Source organism: Lutjanus erythropterus, chromosome 8 (genome assembly GCF_056507025.1).
Source record: "Lutjanus erythropterus isolate fLutEry1 chromosome 8, fLutEry1.hap2, whole genome shotgun sequence".
Classification (NCBI taxonomy): Eukaryota; Metazoa; Chordata; class Actinopteri; order Lutjaniformes; family Lutjanidae; genus Lutjanus; species Lutjanus erythropterus.
Genome location: NC_139324.1, coordinates 24,691,494 through 24,715,236, shown reverse-complemented (window position 1 = coordinate 24,715,236; position 23,743 = coordinate 24,691,494). Strand labels below are relative to the sequence as shown.

At 41.2% G+C, this 23,743-nt stretch overlaps 1 protein-coding gene across 1 annotated transcript in view; it reads left to right on the top strand.

Annotated features, from left to right (window-relative positions):
* The window catches only part of igsf3 (immunoglobulin superfamily, member 3), a 118,032-nt gene that overhangs the window by 54,877 nt on the left and 39,412 nt on the right, over positions 1–23,743 (top strand). Inside the window, exons 3-4 of the mRNA XM_084725002.1 lie at positions 13,162–13,581; positions 21,227–21,613. Coding sequence (XP_084581128.1) covers positions 13,162–13,581; positions 21,227–21,613 — 807 coding nt within the window. The remainder of the gene's footprint in view (positions 1–13,161; positions 13,582–21,226; positions 21,614–23,743) is intronic.

Here is a 23,743-nt window from a genome sequence, read left to right as displayed (position 1 = left end):
CTGTTTAGCCATAATAACTTAGTAACCATCAGGCACGACTAGGTTCTGTGTGTACGATTTAGGTGGATTTATTGACAAAACATGGCAGAAATAGAATATAATATTCATTCATATGTTTTCATTAGTGTATAATCACCTGAAAATGAGAATCTTTGTGTTTTCGTTACCTTAGAATGAGCTAGAGAGCTCAGGTACTCTTTTGTGGAGGCTGCCATGTTGTACCACCATGCACTTTCACATTTTGCATGGGTTTCATGGCCTCCATGGGTTTTCCTACATGCTTGGAAGGGGAGGATGAGGCGAGGTCTTTGCGATCTACAAGTTCACCACCAGATGCTGCTAAATCCCAGACACTGGTCCTCAAAAACAACTCACTGTAGAGTCAAGGCAACACAACTGAAAGAACAAAAAGAGAGGTAAATCTATGTAGAAATAAAATTTTAAAAAATGGGATAAAAGTTAAAACTTAATTGGTCTCAGGCAGTTAAACTAAAATTGAAACCTAAGACCTGACTATTGTTGTAAATATTTATTTATTTATTTGTGTTTATTTTTTATCTGGATTTAAGTTGACAAATTAAAAGAAAAAAGTAAAAGAAAAAATAAAGATAAAAAATGTTTTTAATGATTTGTAGTAATAATTTCTTAGGTTTACAAAATAAACATAAAATAATAATGTTGAAAAAAGTGAAGAGTGAAAATAGACATAAAAAATTAATCATTAAATAAGTAAATTTATAATAAGACAATAATAATGTACAAGGTTTTAAATTTAGTTATGCGTGCTTGAGAACAACAACGTTTGGATTTAACTTAATGAACTGAATGAATACATAATTTCCCTGGGTCCGTACGATGCATAAAATCTTTTCTTCCTGTATTACGTAACACATAAATAATGTGAAGACGCAGAAACGGAAGGATGAAGTTGTGGTGCTCTGTGTCTTTAGACCCAATAAGGTGCCGGGCTCATTTGATCATGTGCGTCTGTTGTATTATGGATGTACCCCCTGCTGTGGACCCAGATCCCACAACACAAGCCTTCAACTTTGGTCTCACCCCCTTTTCTTCTCTGTTAAAGAGGGATCCCACATGTCTTTATTCCCTGGCTCCGAGGCGTGATCCTTACTCTGCTTTTTTTTCTTCTTCTTCTTCTGCTCCGTTGTATCCTGTCCTTATGATCAGTACGCGCTCATGGGGATGGTGTGTAGACCTCAGTTTGTCGCAGTTTGCTTTACTGGTTGCTCACAGTGTTTTGTTTGAAGACCTGCTTCATTCTCCATTCTCCTGAGAAAGTGCTCGCTCTGTGTGTTGTTCAGCAAGATTTTTGTTACTGTGTATGTACTGAAGTAAGAGTGACAAGTACACTATCTATATATAGGCTACAAACGGAATAATAATCATCCATCTGCAGTAGTTTTCTGTACTTCCTGCAGAGGGGTTGGTGTGTGGTGTCATGGGTCGTGGGATGAGAACACAGCCTCTTTGTTCTTCGTCTTTGCCTGTTTCTTCCTTTTCCTCTTTGTCTTCATCCTCACTTTTTCTCCGCTTCCTCCTACTTTACCCTCCTCTCTCCTCTCACCCAATTTCCCAGTTGAACCACTTCATCCCTCATTCTGACTCATCAACAGCTCTCACAGAGAAGAACAAAGGAGTGGAGGATGTGAATGGGCAGGGTAATGGATAATAAGTATGAGAAAGACAGGTGTGGGCACAGTTTCTCTATTTATCTCTCTCTCTATTACTTCCTGACCCGATACGCCCGCATGTGTTGCAGGCATCCTGGGTCAGTAAGTGACGTCTGCTTAGTGATGAGGCTGGACTCGCATGAAGCGGAGCTGAAGATCGCCCACTCGCTCTGTTTCCCTCTCAGCAGTGCTCTCAGTTTCACAGAGTAATTAACAATAATTACCCTACCGGCTTTGCCAAATGGCCATTTGCTTTGCAACACACACACAAACACAGACACTTAAGGCCATTACACACCGAAAAGCGGTAACCACTTTAGCCGTGGCTGAGCATTTGCAGCGTTGCGCGCTATTATTGTGAATGTCATAGACTAAGTGGCTAAAAGTATGTGGACACCAGGGATATTTCTGGCAACTAATTTCTCTGTCGATTAAATGGAAATATTAATTTAGACTAGCTGATTGGTCTAAAAGTAATAAAACACTCAGAAAACAGTTAAAATTGAGCACAGTTAATTAATTAATAAGGTTAAACGTTGTCCGAAAAAGTACTGCGTGCATTAAGAGCTATTTGAAGAATTAATAACATTCTTCGATCGCCAAATTGTATTATAAAAGGTGCTGACGGGAGGCACTTTGCACTGTGCATCATGAATTTTGCACATTGTTCTACAGAACATAACAACTCACTAATTCTGTTAACTTTTCAGACTGAGCGGGATCACAGCATTAATGTTAGCTGCCACACAGTGTGGCTGATGGTAGCAGCGTTAGCATCGCAGGTTAACGTCCACATGCCTGCGCTGCATGTAGTTACACACTGATCTGGTCGAGTGGGTATATGTCAGTTTATTCTGACACAGCCTGTGTACAACCTTATTTTTACTTTCTAGATCAAAATACTAACAAGCCTTGTTATTTACTTTGCTGATTACAACATCCACGTCATACGAGCATTAGCGTAGGCAGTGGCGGGCTGTTGTCTGATGAGGCTGCAGCAAGTAAGCGAGCAAGCAAGTGGCGGGCGGCTGAATGTATGGTATGGTATGATTGTACAACTCTAGAAATAGGGCTGGGCACTTTGTCAGTTATTGCGATATAAGACTAGATATTTGTCAAAAATACCCAAATATTGATAAATACCAATAGTGAATATTTGAAATGCGTTCAATAATCATTCTTTGCAGTATTGATACTGTAGTAGCAGATGTAATTTCTCCCTCTTTCTTCACTCTGACAGTGAATTGACACACACTGCTGCAGAGCCCACATAGTCTCTCATTTCCTCACAGTGGGTCTTCTTTTTATCACCCGTCTGATTTGTTGCAGTTGAATATTCGTTGTCATGTTCTTTTATTTTTGAATAAAAATCAAAAATGTACGCCCTTAGTGTGAATCAGTTTTATCAAAAAATGTAAAATATCTTTCAAGGTATTGAAATTAGAAATTCCAGTATTGTGACAACACCGCTAGATATTGTCTTAGACTTTGGATATCGTTCTTTTGACAATTACTGCTGATTATTTATTAAACATCTCATTGTGATTTTATTTTGTAAGCAGCTCACCTAGCCCTAAGTATATACTGCTGGGTAGTTTAATCTCCAACAATACATCAAATTCTATAACACCATCATTTTTTTCTTTGTTTGAGAATTCATGGTATGTTATTTAAATAAAATATGTATATAGATATATATCTTTTATAGAACAGAATAGCCTAAAAATATTGATATTTTTAAGTCATATTGTCCAGCCTTATCTAGAAAATTGGCAACTATTTTATCTGTTTAGTGTGAGATAAGCTGCTCAATTTACAAAGTAGTCTATCAAGAATATGTGCAAATACACACACATATGCGATTCCTGGACTGGCTTCATTTAATTGAATGACGGGGCTTCATTTTTTTTTGTTGTTTTTGTCTTTTTTTTATGGAAGGCAGTTGTTCTGAGCCAGAGCCCCAGTCCGACAGAGGCTGCAAGTTTTCAGCCCAGTCCCGTCCTGGCCTGAGACCAATACCAATATCACTTTAATTTCTCTCTGATGCACCTCTCTCTGATGGATGCACAAAACAAAAACACACATACACGCTACCAAGTGGTTAATTTAACTACTGCGACAAGTAGGCCCACAAATATTAATACCGACTGTTCATTCAGAGAAGCATAAGCATGCAGTAGAGAATATAACCAAGCATTGGGATCTCGCAGCAAATAAGTAAATAAGGATTCACATCTATGTTCTTTGCACTGCACATGACCCTCGTTGTTTGTAGCAGTAATCAAATTAAAACTACCTCACAAAATCTCATACAGTGTGCTCCGGCCGTAGCCTGTGGCACAATGAAAGGAAGGACGTTAAATGAGCCAGAGTCCCAGCCCTGCCCTAATCGACTCGGCGTGTCGAGGCCCATTGAGTCCCCGTGGGCTTGCAGATCTCTGCACTGAGCGCAGCCTTATGGTTTCCAGGTTTGGTGCGGAGGAACCTGACTGGCCTGCACAGAGCCCTAACCTCAGCCCCATCAAAAACCTTTGGGATGAACTGTAACACCAACTGTAAGCCTAGCTTTATCGCCCAACTCCGGTACCTGACCTCGCTAATGCCTCTGTAGCTGAAGTGGTACAAATCCCTGCAGCCAGTTTCCAAAATCATGTGGAATTCCTTCCCAGCAGAGCAGAATAAGAAGTATAACAATCACTCACAGTATGTCCACATGCTTTGTTCAGGTGATCACATACTTTTGACCACGTAGTGTAGTGTAGAGCTATTCGGGTCAGCCCACTACGTCTCATAGGAATTTCTCTTGACTGCCTCACTATAGAGTTCGATCTACTATTTGCCAGCAGGCATAAATGAGTTCAAATGTGTGTCAGGGAACAGCTCCATCATGGAGATTACCCTTGTTACACACCTTTGATATCTACTCCATCCTGACTGGCCAGCAGCCAGTGGCAAAAGACATTTGACATTTCCAAACATTAAGCTCCTGCACTCGGTGAAATAAAAAACAGAGCCAGATACTTGCTGCCTTTACATTTGCATTTAACATGTTAAGCACAGGTCAGTAGGACAGTTGAATTTTGGTGCCACTGGTCAAAATTTCCATAATAATCTTTCAGCATAATGTAATTCAAGCAGTGGAGTGGAGAAAACATGACTTCTGCTCCTCTTCTTGGTTATGATTTCAGGCTTTAGAAAATCTAGCCTGTGATGTGAAACTTTGGCCAGTCATAGGTTGGTAAGACAGTTGATTTTTGCGTCTCATCCACAAAGTGTAAGTACTTAACCACCTGGGAATGAGACTCAATGATCAAACTCAATCGCTCACTGAACCCTAAAGTCAGTCTCCACATAGAGGTGTGACAATACCTGCATTACTGAATGTTATTCCATTGTTTCACACACACACACTTGTCAGGAAAACACCCTCTAATTGGTTGACAAATCAGGAACAAAGGCTTTGATTGGTCGACACTCAACTCAACACAGTTTGTTTTGGGCTTCACTTTTGCGGCCGTTGGGTGACAACCGACAACTTTTGTTGGTCTTGAGAAGCTGCAGTGTTTATTGACAGTCACACTGCGACATATAATTTACATTTATTGCCAGACTGACAGCTTACAGTTATAATGGTCTGCTTCGCCAGCAGCACTTGTCTGCTGCTCGCTTGCTGCACACATATTACACACTGCCCTGTTCCTTAACGGAGCTACGCTACTCTTATGATAGTATCCTTCAATAAAGTCTAATAAAATGCCACCATCCCGTGGGAATACATTTCTTTTTCACCACAGTCAGAAAAAATCCATACTGTCACAGTATGCATGCCTGTGTGGGTGTATGCATGTGTTTGTTGGCGTTGTTTACAGGAAATAGTGTGTGCTTACTTTTGTAGGAGTAGTAACATCCAGAGGGCAGCTTGAATCTCTCCTGTTCCTCCTGTCATCATCTTCCTCCATGAGACCACAGCAAAGAGCACAAACAAACACTGCTGTTTGATTTCTTCTGGTTTCGTCTTTTCTGGAAGGGATCTTTTCTGCCTCTGCAACTTCAATAGCCATTGCACGCACTGCGGAGAGTTGTTAAAAGTTTGAGCACATGCAAAATGTACAGATCAGACTTCTTAAATTATCATCTTTTTCACCTCGTGTCGTCTTTGTGAAATCTCTTTTCCTCCATTTTTGTGTCCTTGTGTCCCCCACACTTCTATCCCTGTGTGACTGGACTTAAAAGGCCAGCTTGAGTGAACCAACCCGTCGCTCACTTCACAGCGAGTAAGGGAAGATCTGGAATGGAAGGAGATGAAAGCAAAAATTGCAGATGAGGTAGGGCAGGAAGAGAGTAGTTTTAAAGATTTATAAAGGATTGACAGCTTCTGTGTCAGTCAAAAAAAGCAGAATAACACATGCATGTTTTTCTTCGCATCCACACACATGAGAAAATCCATCTCAAAATGCAAAAGATTACCCAATTCATCTGTGAAAAATGTTTTAATCGCTAGTACTTTGACATTCCAGTCTCCACAAATGTGATCCAAATGAGGAAAATTACCTAAATCCTTCATAAAGTCCTGAAATTGTTTATTTATTTTATGATGATAAAGACTGGCTCATTGAGTTGCAGCGCAATGCATGCACAGTTTTTTTGCAAAGCTGGAATGATGGTGCCAAATGTTTTGAATATTTTAAAAATGCACTGAAAGGAGGCAATCCCATCAACCTCAGCACACTTTCTCAAGCAGTGTTTTTTTTTTTTGGGGGGGGGGGTTAGCGAGGGAAATTAAATGCATTTATTAAAAGCGCCACACACATGAATAATATCTGACATTTGCTATCAGGAACAAATTTGAATGTCTGTGTTTACTCTTAGGTAACATGATGGCAACACTTACACGAGCTGGGAAGGAAACTAGGCAGATGTTGCAGCTGCACAGCTTTCGGCTTAGCAAAGTCGCTGCACTTTCTTTTAACACAGAATCAACCCAGTTCGAGTATGTGTGAATGTGTTAAAGGGATAACTTGGATTATTTGAAGTGGGATTGTATGAGGTGCTTATTGATAGTCAAAGTATTACCTGCAGTGGATGGTGGTCGGCACAGAAGGTAAGCATTGAAGTGCTCGGGACAGGGTCAGCGACAAAATGAAATTTAGCCGCTTAAAAAAAGGCCCACCTAAAAACAGAATATTTTCATGGCTTTACCTTGCCGTCAAACAGCCTTTTCAGGAAACTGCTGCCATTGCTCTTTCTTTCTCTACTAGACTCATTTGGCAAATACAGTGATTTCACCTTGTAAAAATGGGAGATGTTTGGATATCACTGCCTTAACCACATAGTTTGCTTGTGTTATTGTGTTACATCTGTGTTTCAAAAGTGTTCAGATTAACCATAGTAACCACAGTATTAACCACACAAACAGCTAAGATACCACACCAACTCATGTTCTGTGAAGTGAAATTATCATTTTTTACCAGAGGAGTTTGGTGACTTTGGAGAGGGCAACATTTGGCTGATATGACAGCAGTTTTTCATCAGAAAAAGCTGTGTAATGGCAAGGTAGAGTGGTTTTAGCAGTATTCTAAATATAGCATACACTCAAACTGCCATATGTTAATGGATAAAGCTGGAGATATTCAAAATGTTACTGTCTATATATTCATGACAAGATTAAAACTATAAATGCGTAATATTTAGGCCCTTCATTCTTACCGAAGAGATTAAAAAAATAGGTCACAAATGTATGTTTTCATTTCCTAAAACAACAGAGCACTCTTGCTTTTTGTAAATGTTACTCAGATGGGATAAAATATTGCTTTTATTAGAGACTATTTTCAGTGTGGATTGATGCACATTCAGTGTGCCAGTGAGTATTTACTGCAGCACGAAGTCTTTTAAGGATACTGTTATGGTTGTAATTAGGCCCACAGCAGTCATGGTTAAAGAAGAATAACTTGGTCCTCACAAGTGAAGAAAGTGAGTGTGTTTTTGTGTTTGTGTGTGTGCCAGAGAATGCCATCTCATGCTGTTCCTAATCCCTCCCAGATTGAGGTCAGTGGGGCTATTGGAGGATCTCGGTATGTTTACAACCTCGGCCCGACCCTCTCGGAAATGCTGAGATCGGCCGGCGCTGTCTGATTGGTTCTGTCGCCCAGACGTGTCTGTCTGAAGGGACCCGATTGGCCCAGGGAACTTGAGATGCAGTCAAAGTGTTAAATACCTCTTAAAAATAAACGGGTCGTGAAGAATCAGCTCGCTGTTTTCATACTGTTGGCTCCACTGAGGGGACAGGAGTCGGTTTCACAACAGGGTTGGTGTTGCGGTTGTTATAGTAACTACCGGCTGTTCTCAGAGGCCTTCAGCATCATGTGGGAGGGTTGCTATGGCAATGGCAGGTTGTAGCGTAGGTGTGTTGTTGTGGAAACAGTATGTCTATGCAAGGCTGCCGTTCACTCAGTGACTGGAGAGTCAGAATGAGAGGACTTCACAACACCGGTTCTTTTAGGAAGCAGAATCACTTTTGTATTGCTTCTGTAATGAAAATGATCTTTTATTTGATTTGTTCTTTTCTAAGACAGAACACCTAAGTGTGTTTTCTGTTACAGATATATACTGGATGTCGTTTGATGGAGGGGATTCCCCCTGCTCCAGTCTATATATCCCTGCTTCTGCTGAATTATTTGTTATCCCTGATGGGGACCAAATTTAGCCCCCGTAAGTGATTAATGGTACCAATGACCATATAAAATACCAAAAATGAGATACGGGTGAGAAGGCGAGCAGGGGTTGACACACCACAAATGAACCCTCCATAGGAAACCAGAAAAAAAAGACAGAAGTCTTTAACCAAAGCAGACGGTTTTCTTAGTCTGACAAGTAGGCATATATTGTAACCTATTGATGTTTTTGTTGACAGCGTATTGTGCTATTGCATTTAGAGATAAATTTTTACTTAAATAAAAAAAGGGGATTTAATTCTGGCATGTTAAATTACAATTTAACCTTGTATTTTGTCGCGTATCATGGCATCTTCCATGTCTTCATGACAATAATACCATTTTTCTATACACATTATTTTGTTATATAAAAGCTTTTATTGTGGAGCAGCAAAATTAGGATTTTTTTTCTTTAACCTTTTTTATTCAGGGAGAGTTCACTGGGGTGATGCTACGCCCTGATCACGCTTTTCTAACATTTAGGCCACCACTGCCCTTTGGGTTGGGCTTTCATCAGCAGTAACTGAACAGACTCCTATTCGGCTGAAAACAAACATTCATAATTAGTTCGTAATTATTCTATTAATGTCACTTCATCAGCTGAAAAGATACCCTGACAGGCTTTATCTTGGCCCGCAGAATAGTTCTATTATTATTTATTTTCATGAATAAAAACATTTCAAAAACAAATCCCACCCTGGATTTGTATCACAACATGGCAGTTTGGTGCAAAATCGCATATAAAACTGATCAAACTGATTCATTAACTTGATTCCACTGACACCCTACATCAGAATAAAACTTGTATCTGTAAAACTTCACTTACCAATCTATTTTTAATTGCTCAAATCATTTATTTAGACACTGGCATGAGATCATACCATCACAATATGATTCCACCGAAAGCTTGTAAATGAGAATATTGAAGCTGGAGGAGCAGATTGCTCAGCTTAAACCTGTAATAAATAAAGCATCTGAATATAAACACTAATACAGGCTTACTGAGATCCCCATGTTAGTCGTTTTATCATAAAACCAACAAACAAATATATCAGCAGAACAGTTCTATTGCTGCCCATGACTACCATTTGCCTCCCTTGCTGCTCGGCTGTTTATCAAGCACTCAGGGTAATGGGGAAGAGGATTAGAGGACATATTTCAGTCAGATCTCATCAGTGTTTTCAAGCTATCGGAGGGAACTGTTTATTTTTGTCTGGACTTACTGTATATATCTCCAGAGTGCTGCATCTCATTAGAGTGCCACTGTGTCTGACCCACCTGATTACTCCCTTTCTTTTCCTGCCACTGCTGTTTTATCGTTGTTTCTTTCTTTGAGTGTCTTGTTAAACTCAAATAACCAGATGTCAAGCTTTTTCTCTCCGCCTCCTCTATCTTTTTTTCTCTGATCTCTCTGCCTTTGTTCCCCCCGTTTGTTTCATTAGTGGTGTCTGTGTCTCTGTTCTTGCAGTCCCTATCTCTCAATTTTACTCATGTTTTTACCCACAGACGCATGAGCACACACACAGTAACACATGTGTGTGTGTGTGCATACATGTAGTATGTCCATACATCTTTTTTTTTTTTCTGGAGTAAATCCTTTCTCCTGCATCTATGTTTCTTCATAGCAGGTGAGTCGCGGAGAGGAACGGACCTCAAACATGCTGATTTGTAGTCCTCACAATGACAATCCCTTAAGAGCCTGAATAGCCAAACATCTTGACAAAGCACTCCACTAGCATAAACCCACACAAAGCACTTCCATTTTCAGGCTTCTAAGAAGGGCTCACAGTCACCACATGGCAATGCAAGAAAGCTTCTCCCTGCATTTATTCACTCTATTCATTTTATCCCAGCCTAGTTTAAATGGTCGACTGCTGTCCATTGTGTCTTTCTGTTTCTCAGGCATGATGTATGTGTGCATATGTGCACATGTAGATAATAAAGTCTTCATAGTTAATCAGTGATCAAACTAGGATCACTATAATTTACAATCACTCAAAACAGCCATCACTTCTTCTTCTCTTGTTCCAATTTCCAGAAAATGTGCTAAAAGTTAAATTATTCCACTCTTCCTTATGCTGGAGACCCCCTGCAACCCACTCATGGTCCTTGAACCCTAGTTTGGAAAAACACTGCTTCAAGGTATCAACTGAAATAACTCAGCACTAAGTAGTATCAACACGTCTCCAGTCAAACACAACAAGGGTTGGGCGATATTACAAATTTTCCTATCAACCACCATTAGCCCATCAACTGACGATTGGCGATATATATTCTGCCCCTCCTCTACACATCCTCTCAGCTGGGCGATGTGTGTAAGCAGCTCACTGAAAACAGCGACGCAGGAGAGAAACTAAACTTGAGTTTCTATAGAACTGAGAGCTGAACACACAGTCACAGATACTTTTAGAAACATCTTTCTCTCTGCGCTCCTGCACACACACAAGCTGAGTATCATAGCACTCGCAGCCCGCTTGGAGGCGGGTTGGGCTCGCTTTGGCCCCGCTCCAGAGTAGGTCCATCTCGGGCGCAACTTGGGACCACTTGGTGTGATAAAAGTGGTTATGAAAATGTAAATGTGCGTGTAACCACAGTGACTCCACCCACTGTGACATCACGCACATACCCTCTGTTGGTACCTGTATCACTTAATGGTACCGGGATCTTCATTTTTTAGGGCTGTAACTAGCTATTATTTTTATCGTTGATCAATTTGCTGATTATTTACTCAATCAGTTTGTTGTTTGGTCCATAAAATGTCAGAAAGCGTTGAAAAATGTTGAACAGTGTTTCATAAAGCCCAAGATGAGGTGCACAAATATTTTGTTTTGCCCACAACCCAAAGCTATTCAGTTTACTGTCACAGAGGAGCAAAGAAACAAGAAAATATTCACATTTAAGAAGCTGGAATCAGAGACTTAATTTAACAGTTGACAACTAATTGATTAATCGTTGCGTTGTTAGAATTTTTTGAATGCTAACCCCCGCTGGATGCTGGAACTGCTTTTTTCATTTTATTGTGACCTTACAACCTTTCCTCTCTTTGCTTGTTATTAATGCATGATGTTTCTGGAATACTGGGTCCAGTGCTTTCTAAGAGTCTCTCTTTTTCTCTTTTCGGCACACAGTGATATACAGCGGCGCCCTGGAACATGGTCCAAAAATACTCCTTTAGCTCCTTTTAAAAGATATACGTGTTTATTTCCGTCGATGTGCGGCGTGTTTACAGCCTGCTTGCTTAAATTATCACATCTTGATGTCTCTGTTCCTTCCTTGCACTTCACTGTCCCCGTCTCTCATCCCCGCCGTTCTCAACCATCTGGCTTGAAGTCCGTCTTCTGTTCTCGGTTGTATTGTAGAAAGAAAGGCTGGGATGAATTTATTACAGCAATTTTAACTTTGCTGTTTGCAAATTTAGCATGTGTGATCAAAAAATGTTCGAAAGGGAGTGCAGCTGGCTGTAAGATGCCCAGCGCGGAGCTGTTATAATCAGTTTGGGAGACGTGCCGGAGGGGTCTCTGAAGGCGTCTGGCTGAGTGAGATTGAGAAAATGCCATCAATGCACGATGACATGTGAAAGTCATGTATGGAGGAGGAAATAGAGGGCAGCCACCTCACAACAAAAGCTCGGTTGCATTAACACCTTTTCCTCACACTGGGGACTCGATCAGATTTTGAACCGCTTGGAGCAGAATGCCTGTTTATTTTCACTTCCATAATAGCAGGAGTAAACAAAAACCCTGCTTTTTATTGTGGCAAGTCCTCCATATTCAACAATAAGATTGCATGGTATTTCTTGTAGACAGGTAGAGGGTTTGTGTTAAGGATGGTCCATACCAAATTTATTTAATTCGATATGATACTGTTTTTTGTTTCTTGTTTTTTGTTGCACCTTTTTGTTACAATTTTACCGATGCCAATATCAATACTGATCATTTCTTAAATGGTTATTTGATTAATTGAGGTTATAGGTCATTTAAAAAAAAAATCAGAGGCAGACATTATTCAGAAATTCACTGGGACACAGGATTCCCCCAAGATTGGTGTGGATGGGAGTCACTATTCATAACAGGACTGGGCTGGGACAGTCGGAGATATACCTGCTTTTAACTGCGCGTTCAGATACAAATCCATATGCATCATTGAATGTGCAGGTTTTCAGAAATTAATATTTAACATGTGAACACAAATGTGGGGTTAAACAGCAAGTAAAAGTGTAAAAAAATAAGTGCAAAAACTTGTATTTTCTCTATTTTAGAAATACTGAAATAAAATGGTAATAAAATAAATAATTATCATCTTGTTTTTGTTAACTTTCTGGGTGAGTTGTTTTAAATGTTTGAAAAGGTTACTCGTGTTGCTGTCGTGTGGCACTTTCTAGTTACAGAAAGTGCATCTTTCTGTTTTTGTATCTGCAGGTTAAAAGTTGCACCACACCACACTACATTTCCTTTCTGACATTTAAAAGTTTGATGCAAAAGTGTGTGACTGTGCGAGGCTCTATCCTTGGTTTCCACAGTCATTTGACACAAGCACAAACTTTACAGGCTACAAAATCACTGAAAATAGTAATGCAGCCACCTACATTGTTTGTTTAGATAATTTTATTGTTGTATGTTTTTTGACAGATATCAGTAGTTTTCATCCCTAGCTCATGTGGTGTTTAAGGATAACACTTTTCTGAAATGACGTCCCAAACAGCCTCACATATCCTCACACTGAGTGCTAATATTCCCTCTTCTTCTTCTTCTTTATCTTTACAGTCATCGCTGACTCGTTGACAGTCACAGCTCCAGCCCAGACTCTGTCCAAGGTGGAAGGCGACACACTACAGCTCACCTGCGAGGTGTCTCGGACCACGATGCAGCACACTCACTTATCGGTGGGTTGGTACCTGCGGTCCCCAGAGGACGCGGCCGCCCCGCCTCAGGAGCTCGTCACCTTGTCGAGGGACTTTGTTTTGCGCTCTGGGGGGCCGTACCGGCAGAGGATGGCGGCGGGGGACCTCAGGCTGGATAAAACCAGCGCCACGGCCTACAGGCTGACCATTCACAAGCTGCAGCCGGTGGACCAGGGCCTGCTGTACTGCCAGGCTGCCGAGTGGATTCAGGACACAGACGGCAGCTGGTTTGCCATGACCCGCAAGCAGAGCGACAAGACTCAGCTCCGCATTCAGCCCACTGGTGAGTAAAAGGAAGCGATTCTGTGGAAAAGAGGAGGCAGGGGGGAGGCGGTAAAGATTAGGGATGAGCGAGTACATCATCATCTGTATCTGTTCAACCTTCAGATCAATGTTTTTGATCATGAGAGTAAGAGAACTTCTAGGCCTACAGAACTTTTTTTTCAATAAAAGTTGCCAGTTTTATTTATCAGTAAACTACAGAACAGACTCTGAACTGAGCTTCCGATCGATCTTTTTGGATCACAAGCGTAACACCCTGTTTATACCTGGTATTAAAATATGATCTGTATCCAGATGTTACCCAGATTGTTGTCTGGATTGTGTTTACATGAACCAAAGATCCAAACGCAATGCAAGCCAGACTAACTCCAGATATAGTCAAGCAGATCTGATCACATTTCACCTTGCATTAACTTGCATTTATACGAGGTGTAAATGTGTTCACTGAGTCCTCGGCCAAAATGTGAGTCTGGTAAGGATAATGGACTTAAAATTACGGGAAGCATCATCAGAGTAAAGTGTTTAAATATCTGTAGTCATGATGAAGGAAAATCCTCATTGGGTAGCTAATACTGCATGTGTTCATTGATTCACTGAAGTTTATTAATTCAAGTTCATAAAAAAAACAAACTTATGTAATAGTTCTCTTACTCTTGTGATCAAAAACATTGATCTGAAGCTCAATTCTGAGGCTGTTCTGTAAATAGTTTTCTAATGAATAATAAATATAGCAACTTCTGAACAGCCATATTAATTTTAGGCTTAAACTAGAGGAGAGCAGTCGATAGAGTGCAGATCTCCACCAGGGAAACTGAAAAGAATAAAGACGATAGAGTGGAAGTGCTTCTGGGTCTTTGGATACTCCAGTTTTACTGTGCTTATTTTTCTTGCAAAGGGCTTATTATGTGAGTAAAAAACAGTCTCAAAAAATCCAAATTGCAAGTCTACTTCAAAAATAATCAAAGGTACACTGTAGGATTTGTCCAAAATTAAAATGCCTGTATTTTACACGGCAGAATGAATTAAAAATGACCAGCGCATTTTGCAGAGTTACTGCTGGGGAGGACTTGTGTTGGTTACTGAATATTGTTAAATTCTAATTCATTTCTGTGATGTGAAAATAAGGGCATTTTAATTTTGTATAAAAACTACATTGTGCTTTGGATTGCTTTTGAAGGTGATTTTTTTAGACTGTATTTAAGCAGTGTAATGAACCCTTCACAAAAAGAGTAAGTACAACTTGAAAAGAATATTTGTAACCTGTAACCCCTTTGTATTCACTAGCATTTTTATTAGAAACTAAGTAATGTATGTTTACTCAATAATTACAACAGATTACAGTTTATGATTTTTTTAGGTTTTATTTTGTAATTTAATTACATGTATATAGTTGCATATAAGTAGTTACTCTCACACTGCTAGTGTCATATTAGATATTTGTGTAAAATTTTTATCATTAAATTTTATTCATTCATCATCCAAGTGAACATTGGTACCAAATTGAAGGAAAGTGCTCCTTAGATATCACTTTCACGATAGTGGGATGGATGTGAGGTTACAGTGACCTTTGACCTTTGAACACCAAAATCTATATCAGTTCGTTATTGAGTCCAACTGGTCATTTGTGTCAAGTTTGAAGAAGTTTCTCCAAGGCGTTGTTGAGATATCACATGAATGGGAGGTAAATGAGGTAAATGAGGTCACAGTGACCTGGGCCATGGACCAATTAAATTCAGTCTATCCGTTCTTGAGTCCAAGCGGACGTTTGCACCAAATTTAAAGAAATTTCCTTCGAGCCTCTTGAGATGTTCACAGGAGTGGGATGACCCAAGAACACGAGGCCTCTGACCAGGACTGTTACATTAAAAAAAGGTTTTTCAAAAATTAGGAATCAGAGAGGTCCTTCAGCACACAGTCCTGATTGTGCACAGTAAAAATTTGGCTGATTGGACCAGTAGTTTTACAGGCCCATTGATCATGCACTCACATATATGCTTGGCGGTGATAATGAACAACTTCCAGTTACCTTCGCTCAATCAGAGTACGGATATTGACACATTTTACTCTGATTATTGTCACACTTGTAAAGAAAATAGGTTATTTGTACCGGCGATTACTCGCTCAGTCCCAGTAAAGATGCTGGTCTACTCTTAGGTCTCCCTGTACATTTGACAGACACACACACAGAAGCATGTGGGCTGGCTTCCTCTGATTGCTGATCAGTATCTCACACTAAGCTCATTAGCTGACTAAAAAGGGCTTAGCTAAACCTCCACAGACTCCCCACTTTTGTATTTGTGTCTGTTTGACGGGCAACATTACAAGCACATCCAAGAATAATTTAACCAGATCCAAAGAGCGTGGGCGTTTGACATGGGAGGCCTTGTGGATTCCATATACACAATCTCCCCGGCAACAGGTGGCCCAGAGATCAGAGGCTAAAAATGTTTTTTTCAATCACTTCCTTGCCAACAATTGCACCACTGTAGCTTGTGCGTGAGTGCATTAGTGGGAGATACCACGCTGGTTCAGTGTGGTTGCCACGTCTGAAGGAGAAGATTGTCTAATGGAAGGGAGGAAGAGAGCTAATAACTGAGGGAGGAAGAGGAAGGAGGAGGGAGGCATGGGGCTGAGAAAGTAACAAGAGGTCCATGATGGAAGTATGTGGGAGAAACAAAGAGCGGATGGAGTAAAGGCCTTGTATGATAATGATCTAATAAGCTGTCATCCTCCTAGTGCTGATGGACCAGAAACAAAGACGGCTTTACGATTCCTCACATGTACTTATAACCTCCCACCCGACTCGACCCCATCACGCCCGCTGCGCTGTATTCCACATCCATAAAGAATCTCTTTGTATGCTTCCAAGAAAGGGCCACGGAGATGGGTGATAAACTGCTTTGACATTAGCTCAATTACCAAGGCAGCACGCAGTGGCGAGTGTCTCATGCCAGTAAATCATTTCAAAGTGGAGTCGTTTTGCCGTTTCTCCATTAAGCATCAGACCGCCCCGGACCAATACAACTTGATGGTGCCCCAGATAGTGCTGCGTGGATGAGAAGGGGAGCGGCAACGCAGATGTAAAGCAGGTTTGTCAGATGAGTTCCACCTACTTCAGGGAGGAGACAAAAGGCACAAAGAGCTCCCCTCTCAGCGGCACCCTTCGTCACTCTCTGTCTTCTCTGTAATCTATAATGGATGGAGGTGTTGTTGCGTGACAAAGAGAATACAGCAGAGTTGTGTGCGTGGCTCTGGGTGTGAGCGCTCCAGCTTGAGTATATGTGTGGGATCATTTTGATTTCTTCCTGTGTACTTGCTTATTGCGCGGCGACTTGCATACCTTCAGGCCGAACCTGTGTATTTGATGTTGCACCTGTCCATGTGCATATTTGACAGGCAGAGGGAGAGCGAAATTTAGAAAGAGGAGGGAGCAGCTCCTCCATTAGGCTCCTATTATAAAAGATGGAGTGGATCTCAAGACAGCCCCATCACTAGCTAATCACCCACAGCCCCAGCATCAGAGAGAGGAGCGACGGACAGAATCCTAATGTACCTTTCGCTCTCAGTTTTTTACCATCTTTCTCTTTTCTCCCACCTCCTCCCTTTGCTCTCACATCACCTCTCATTTTCTGCAGTCATGTCTCATCACTGCATTTTTTTTCTTCTTTCTCAGGTTTTCTCCATCACCCGCTTCCTCCTTACTCCTTCTGCTACCTGCACTTAGTACTCTTTTCGCGTTTTTCTTCTAATTAGCACTAAACACTAACACATGCTGGACCTGTGAGGCTGTTTTCCATTCCCAGTCTCTGCATCCCCTCAAATGAACCCTTCCTGTAAAACACGGTCCTAATAGAGCTCGAGGCTGAGTGGTGACAAACTTGTCAAAGCAGGTCACAACCCTTTTAGCTTTGCTCCCCTGCTTTATAATTAATCATATCAAATGTCATAATACTGCCGCTCTTTTAGCATCTGTGGGCCTTTGACATGCATGTATGTGCTAGTGATTATTTTCTTGGTGAATTCGTTTAGGGCTGGGCAATATGTCAATATTATATTATTATATTGTGATATGAGATTAGATTTTTCTGTTCTTATATCTTGATATAGCAAAAGTGTTTTGCTGGTTCTAAATAGGGATGTGTGCAATTAGTTGATTTAAGGATTTAACATTGCTAACCTCACTAGTCAGCATCAGAAATACTAGTAAGTTAAAGTATTTTTAGGTAGATACTATTTGCACCTGTAGTGGAATAGTCAGCGTGACTATTTACACCCAGGTGTATATAGCTTAGCATGGCAGAAATAATCACCCAGGTGTCTGTAACCAACAATGCTGTTTGTACACGAGCTGTAAATAACCAGTGTGGCTATTTACATCCTCATGGCAGAGGCAAACCATGATCTTCCCCTTCACCTAACCAAGTAGTTTTGTTTCCAAAAACCTAACCAAACTGAAAATAATATTAAAATAACTATTCAGACCTAGGCACAAATAGACCCTTGATTATTTATTCATGTACAAAACCAGGTTAACTTTTGCCCCTAAGATGTTACACAGCCGCCACTAGCTGGGGCTGCAGCCTCCCTCTTCCAGCGCTAATACCCGGATAGCCCAGATGTTGTAATTGGCAACACAGGATGGATGACATCTCCCAAACCCAGCGCAGTTTGGCAGTTTTTTAATCTAGAAAATGAAAATAAGGTTGTGTGTAGGTTGTGTCGGAATAAACTGCTCTGGTCGAGAGGTTATATGCCAAAAGTGTAACCACATTCAGGACAGACATGGCTAACATTAGCCACATCGTGTGGCAGCTGATATTACAATGTCATATTTGACATTGTTTTTGGGCCGACTCTGCAATCCTGTTGTGTCTGAAAAGAAAACGCATTTAGTGAGCGGTTGTCAGGTTTTGTAGGATAATTTGCAATGTTCATAATGCACAGTGCAAAGTGCCTCACACTTAAAATATGATTTGGTTAGAATATGATTACCAGAAATGGCTCTTAACACACGTTTCTGTTTTCTGAGTTTTCTCTTACTTTTAGACTAGTTGGTTAAACCACATTAAAATTTGTGTTTAATTTACAGGGAAATTAGTCACCAGGAACATCCCTTGATTTAAAGGCTGCGTTACGATAAATTTTTGTAATTTTATAAACTTACCAAAGTGTTCTAGCTGAGCTTTTATTTGCCTTTATATACTAAGTCATTATATTCACATTACTGATAAAAAAAAATCTCATTGTGTTAATATTTTGTGAAAGTGCCAATAGTCATCCCTACAGTAATCATCACAATATGAATAAATATTGATATTTGATTATGTATATATCAACCAGCCCTAAATCAGTGTATCATTTAGTCTGCACAATGTCAAATATATTGGAAAATACTATTCCAAGAGAGATATACAGTCTAATGCAATTCAGTTTACAGTGATATAGAAACTGTATGTGTAAACAATACGCCTCTCCCTCCCACCATAAGGTTCCTCCGCATAACAAGCTCTATACCACCAGCAGGCTTTGAACTTTTCCACATGAGTGTGTTTCTCAGGAAGTCTGTTTAAAGTCTTTGTAATTACAGCTCGGGGCGACCACCTCACTGAGAGGCAGAGCAGCCGTCTCTGATACACACTGTGCTCATCATCTAGAAATTAATACAGCAAATAAAACTGAACACACAGCCATACGCGCACGTACTGTACAAACACAGCTGCACATGCGCAGCCAGCGAGCCTAATGTGGCTAGCACTAGCAGTGTTTACTTTGTCTGTTCTGTCTTAGACCGTGCAGGAGGAGGAGGAGGAGGAGATGAGCGCCTGACTCTGTTTCAGACTGCTGAAGAGAATTTTAATTAGATGTGTTTTTTATTGCAGAGGTGAAACCAAGGGGGAGAGACTGGGAGAGCAGAGCAGAGCGCTCTGAAAGATCAGCGTTTTGCCGGAACGATGCACTGTGTGACCTCGAGCTTCTCTAGTTTCTATACCTTTTCTCTATTCAGCATTAACTGCTGCTATTTAATTGCCCCACCCATCCTTGATCACCTCAGACCCCACCTCTACCACCCACCCCCTCAGTCTCTCTCTCCCAACATGCATGTTCAGCATCCCAGACTGTGAATATCAAGAAAACGCTGCAGCGTCACACGTTTCAAATATAGGCCATATTTAGACATCAGTCTTGTTTTAGACTTCAGAGAAGAGTTGTTTTGCAACATAACAAATGTGACCTTCTTGAAGAGCTCTCTCCCACACCTACGCTCTTCCCATTCGGCTGCTTTATTTGAAATCCAGTGCCGTATTCGAGGGTTTTGTACTTTTACAAGGTACTGGATAAAATTCTTACCTTACTAAGCCTCAATGATGTGCAACATTCAAAAGGAGGATTTTCTTTTTTGTTTCATATATCAGTGAGTGTTTCCAATGCTATACATAATTTTCTGCAGCCATCACGTTTCTGATTGTTCAGTCACACATTCCCTTAACCCAGGGGTTTTCAATTTTCTGTAACTCCCTCACCTCTATTATTAAAAAAAGGATTACCCAAATAAATTAATTTAAAAAAAATATTACATGACAAATAAAAAGGGAAAAAAAATAAACTGAACTATGACAATACCTCACCACATTCAACACACTATGCTTTAGTTTGTTTTATTACTGGTCTTTGTCAGGAAATTATTCCTCCACTGTTTAAACACAACGGTGTTCTGACAGTCGTTGATCCATCCATCCGTCTATTTTCTTCTGCTTATCCGGGCTGGGTTGCAATGGCAGCAGGTTAAGCAGACGTCCCTTTACCCAGCCATGCTTTGCAGCCCCTCCTCCTCAGCTGGCTCCTCACGACGCAAAGGAACAGCATTTCTACTCCGACCTCCCTCCCAATTTTACGAGCCCCTCACCATCTGATAGTTGTCTGACTTAAAAAAAAAAACAACAACTACCACACCAGGCAGCTGACCTGTCCTTCTCGATGCTGTCACATGTCAAAGGGGCAACTGAACCGCACTCCTTAAATGATGGGCTGTTTGTGTGTTGCTCATTGTACCTAAGGATATGATAGGCTGCTTATTGCAGGGTGGGAGCATGTTTCTGGTTTGTCTATTAAATGATTCTTTACGTGTCGCTAGTAGAACGCACCTGTATCAAGGAATATGAAGGATATGAGCGTGTATTTGTTATGTGCTTTCCATGGTGGTTTGCATTTCGTGCATTTCAATAAACATTTTATTAAACAATTTTGAATTGCTGTTGATGATGTGCCTATTACTGATTGTTTTGTCATCCAGGCCTAGCTCAGCATCACTGCCTGCCATTTTGAATCCATATTTAATGTATTCAGGGTCATATTTCCTCACCACATGCTTTGGAACTTTTAATGCCACAGGATTGTTTCCCACTTCAAGGAAACGTTAGCTGGCTAACAATAGCATAACACATTTGTCCCTACCTCTCGATGTGTCATGATTGGTTTTGTTTTTTTTAATTTATGTGAATTCTTGAGCACATTTAGACATAAAAACAACTAGCTTTGTAAATTACCAAAATAAAATTAGATTAGATGGCATCTGATGCCCACTGTTTGAGAACGGCTGCTTTAACCTTTATTTTTCTCTCTGTTTCCTCCCACATGTTTCTACTCAGATCGGGACTTCAGCATCCAGGTGAGCACGGAGCGACGGTCCTTCACGGCCGGTGAGCCGCTGGAGCTTCGCTGCACCATCGAGGCCCAGAATGTGCCGGAGCGTTTCTTCTCGGTGTCGTGGGTCTTCAGCAGCTCACCGGTGGCCGTGGTGGGCCCCAGTGCCGTGCCTGTCCTGGGCCCCGATTATGTCGCCCGTGAGGCAGCCGGTCACATGACCGTGCGTAAAGAGAGCGCCAACGTGCACCTGCTCAAGCTGCAGCGCCTACGTCCCGAAGACGCCGGGAAATACATCTGCCGTGTGACGGAGCGGGAGAAGACACCCACGGGAGACTTCATCGACCGCAGCAAGAGGTCACGCAATGTCCAGATCACAGTCCAGCCGCTCAGTGAGTAATAATCTGTTCATGAGGCCGATGGCTTAGTTGTCCTTAGTTGTCAATTACACTAAGAATGATGAGCTTTTCATAATAACAGTTTTATCTTCATGTAGGCAGTATGGGATGTCATGCTGTGCTCCTCTCCAGCCTCTCTCTCTATCTGTCTCTCTCCGTCTCTCCCTCTGTCTCTGTCCAAGGTGGCCTATAAGAGATAGCTGCACAGCCGCTATTGTTAACTGTGAGTAAGAGGGGAAAGGATAATGCTACTCTTATTCCTGATGTATTTTCTGTTTGAGTGGATTGCTAAGGATTGGTAATGCAGCATTATGGTCCTTCCCATTTCCTTGGCTTAGCTGGGAGGGGGGTAACACTATAGTAGGATAATGGAGAGCAGAAGAGTCCAGACTCAAGGAGGCTGAGCTAACAGCCATGAAATTAAAGCGTAGAGAAAGAAAAGAAGCAGAGAAAGGCGCCTCGCTCTCCAGGGCCCTCTAAGTGGTTCCCCAGGCTAAATTAATGTGTTCTGCTGGGGCTAGACCTCTTCAGCTGGGTTAAGCAGGGCTGGCCGGTGGGGTTGTGTCGGGTTCTCAGCTGAGCAATGCAAATTTACAGTCAGACCTCTAAAACCCGGCTCACAATCCACTCATCAGTCACTGAGATTTTTCTTCATCTCGGTGTCAGCAGGAAAACGCCCCCTCCGCCAGTTTGGATAATTTGCTTCATCCTCTTTTCTCTCTGTACCTCCATGTCTCTTAGGAGTGGAACAGTGTGTGGAGACAGCTGCTTCCAGCATAATAAAACATAATAACCACGGAGTAGTATCTCCTCTCAAGCAGCCAACGCTACCTTATTCTGACCGCTCTCTGCACCCCCTGCTAAATCAGCCCAAAACAATGGCCCCGAGCCTGCAGCAGTCTCCAGGGAACCTCTCTGTATGGGAGGTTTTGTTTTTCCAACAAAAGACCTTAATGCCTCATAAAGGATGTTTATAGGGTTTACACAGGATAATGGCCATGGTTATTGGAGGAGAACTTCCGTGAAACACAGCAGTTGCGCACAGGTCGACATGTATTTTATCCACAAACTGCCTTCTCTTACCTGCAAACACACACAAATTCAAGATGTGCTTCATCACTCTAATTGGGGGAATTGGGTAAGAATTGGTAATAGGGTGCGACAGGGGTTAAAGTTGATGAGTCAGAGGCAGGCAGAGGTGACAGCAGAGGAAAACCGGAGGTAAACACTGGTGACAAATCAGTGTTGATGGATGAGTTTACCTTTGCAATGAGAAAGGGAGAGAGAGCTCACACGCCACACCGAATCTCTATCATGCAGATCGAAAGGACAAGTGCAAGGGTAGGGGAAAGAGACGGCGTATACTGTAGGAGAGATAAAATGTATTCTGCAGAGTTGGGAGCAAGTCACAAGCAGGTCTCGAGTCTTAACCATTGACATAAATAAAGGCAGACGCTGTGTCTCCACTTCCTCCCACTGTAAGCCGAAATATCCCGGATACAAGCTCTGCCATCTCAACTCAACTGCAAGCAGAGCTCAGCTGTCAATCATGACATGAAACCTGCTTTTTATAGCATCAAATAACTAAACTAAAACCAAGCTGATCAGAATAAGAAAGACTTGAACAGACATCAGCGTGATACATAACTACCTGAAATGACAGAAACCATCTGAAAAATTGATGTGTACTTGATGTTTGGTCATGAAAAGCGGAGTTTTATTTTCAACATCAATGAAAACTGTTGCAGTGGGCTTACACCTTACAGATCTTACTGATATTTGACATTTTGTAGTAATCAATAAAAAGCCTCCAAAATTAACAACACTAGAAAGTGGAGCTTTGAAGTCATAATATAGCATTTTATTACACACTCAAATACTCAATTCTACAGCATTCTAAGGTCTGTTATTTCTGAAGAGTGTTTTTTTTCTTGAAAGGAAGCCAAGATTTACAAAATCCTCATGCATGTGCACCTTTAAAAATTGGCTTTTTTAAAAAATTATCTTCAGTTTTTAGTTGCATTTTCGATTAGATCAAGGCAAAAAAAACAACTTGGGTAGACTAGACTGGGGCAGGACTAGTACAAATCTCACAGATCTCAAGTTCCCTTCTAGACAGGACCC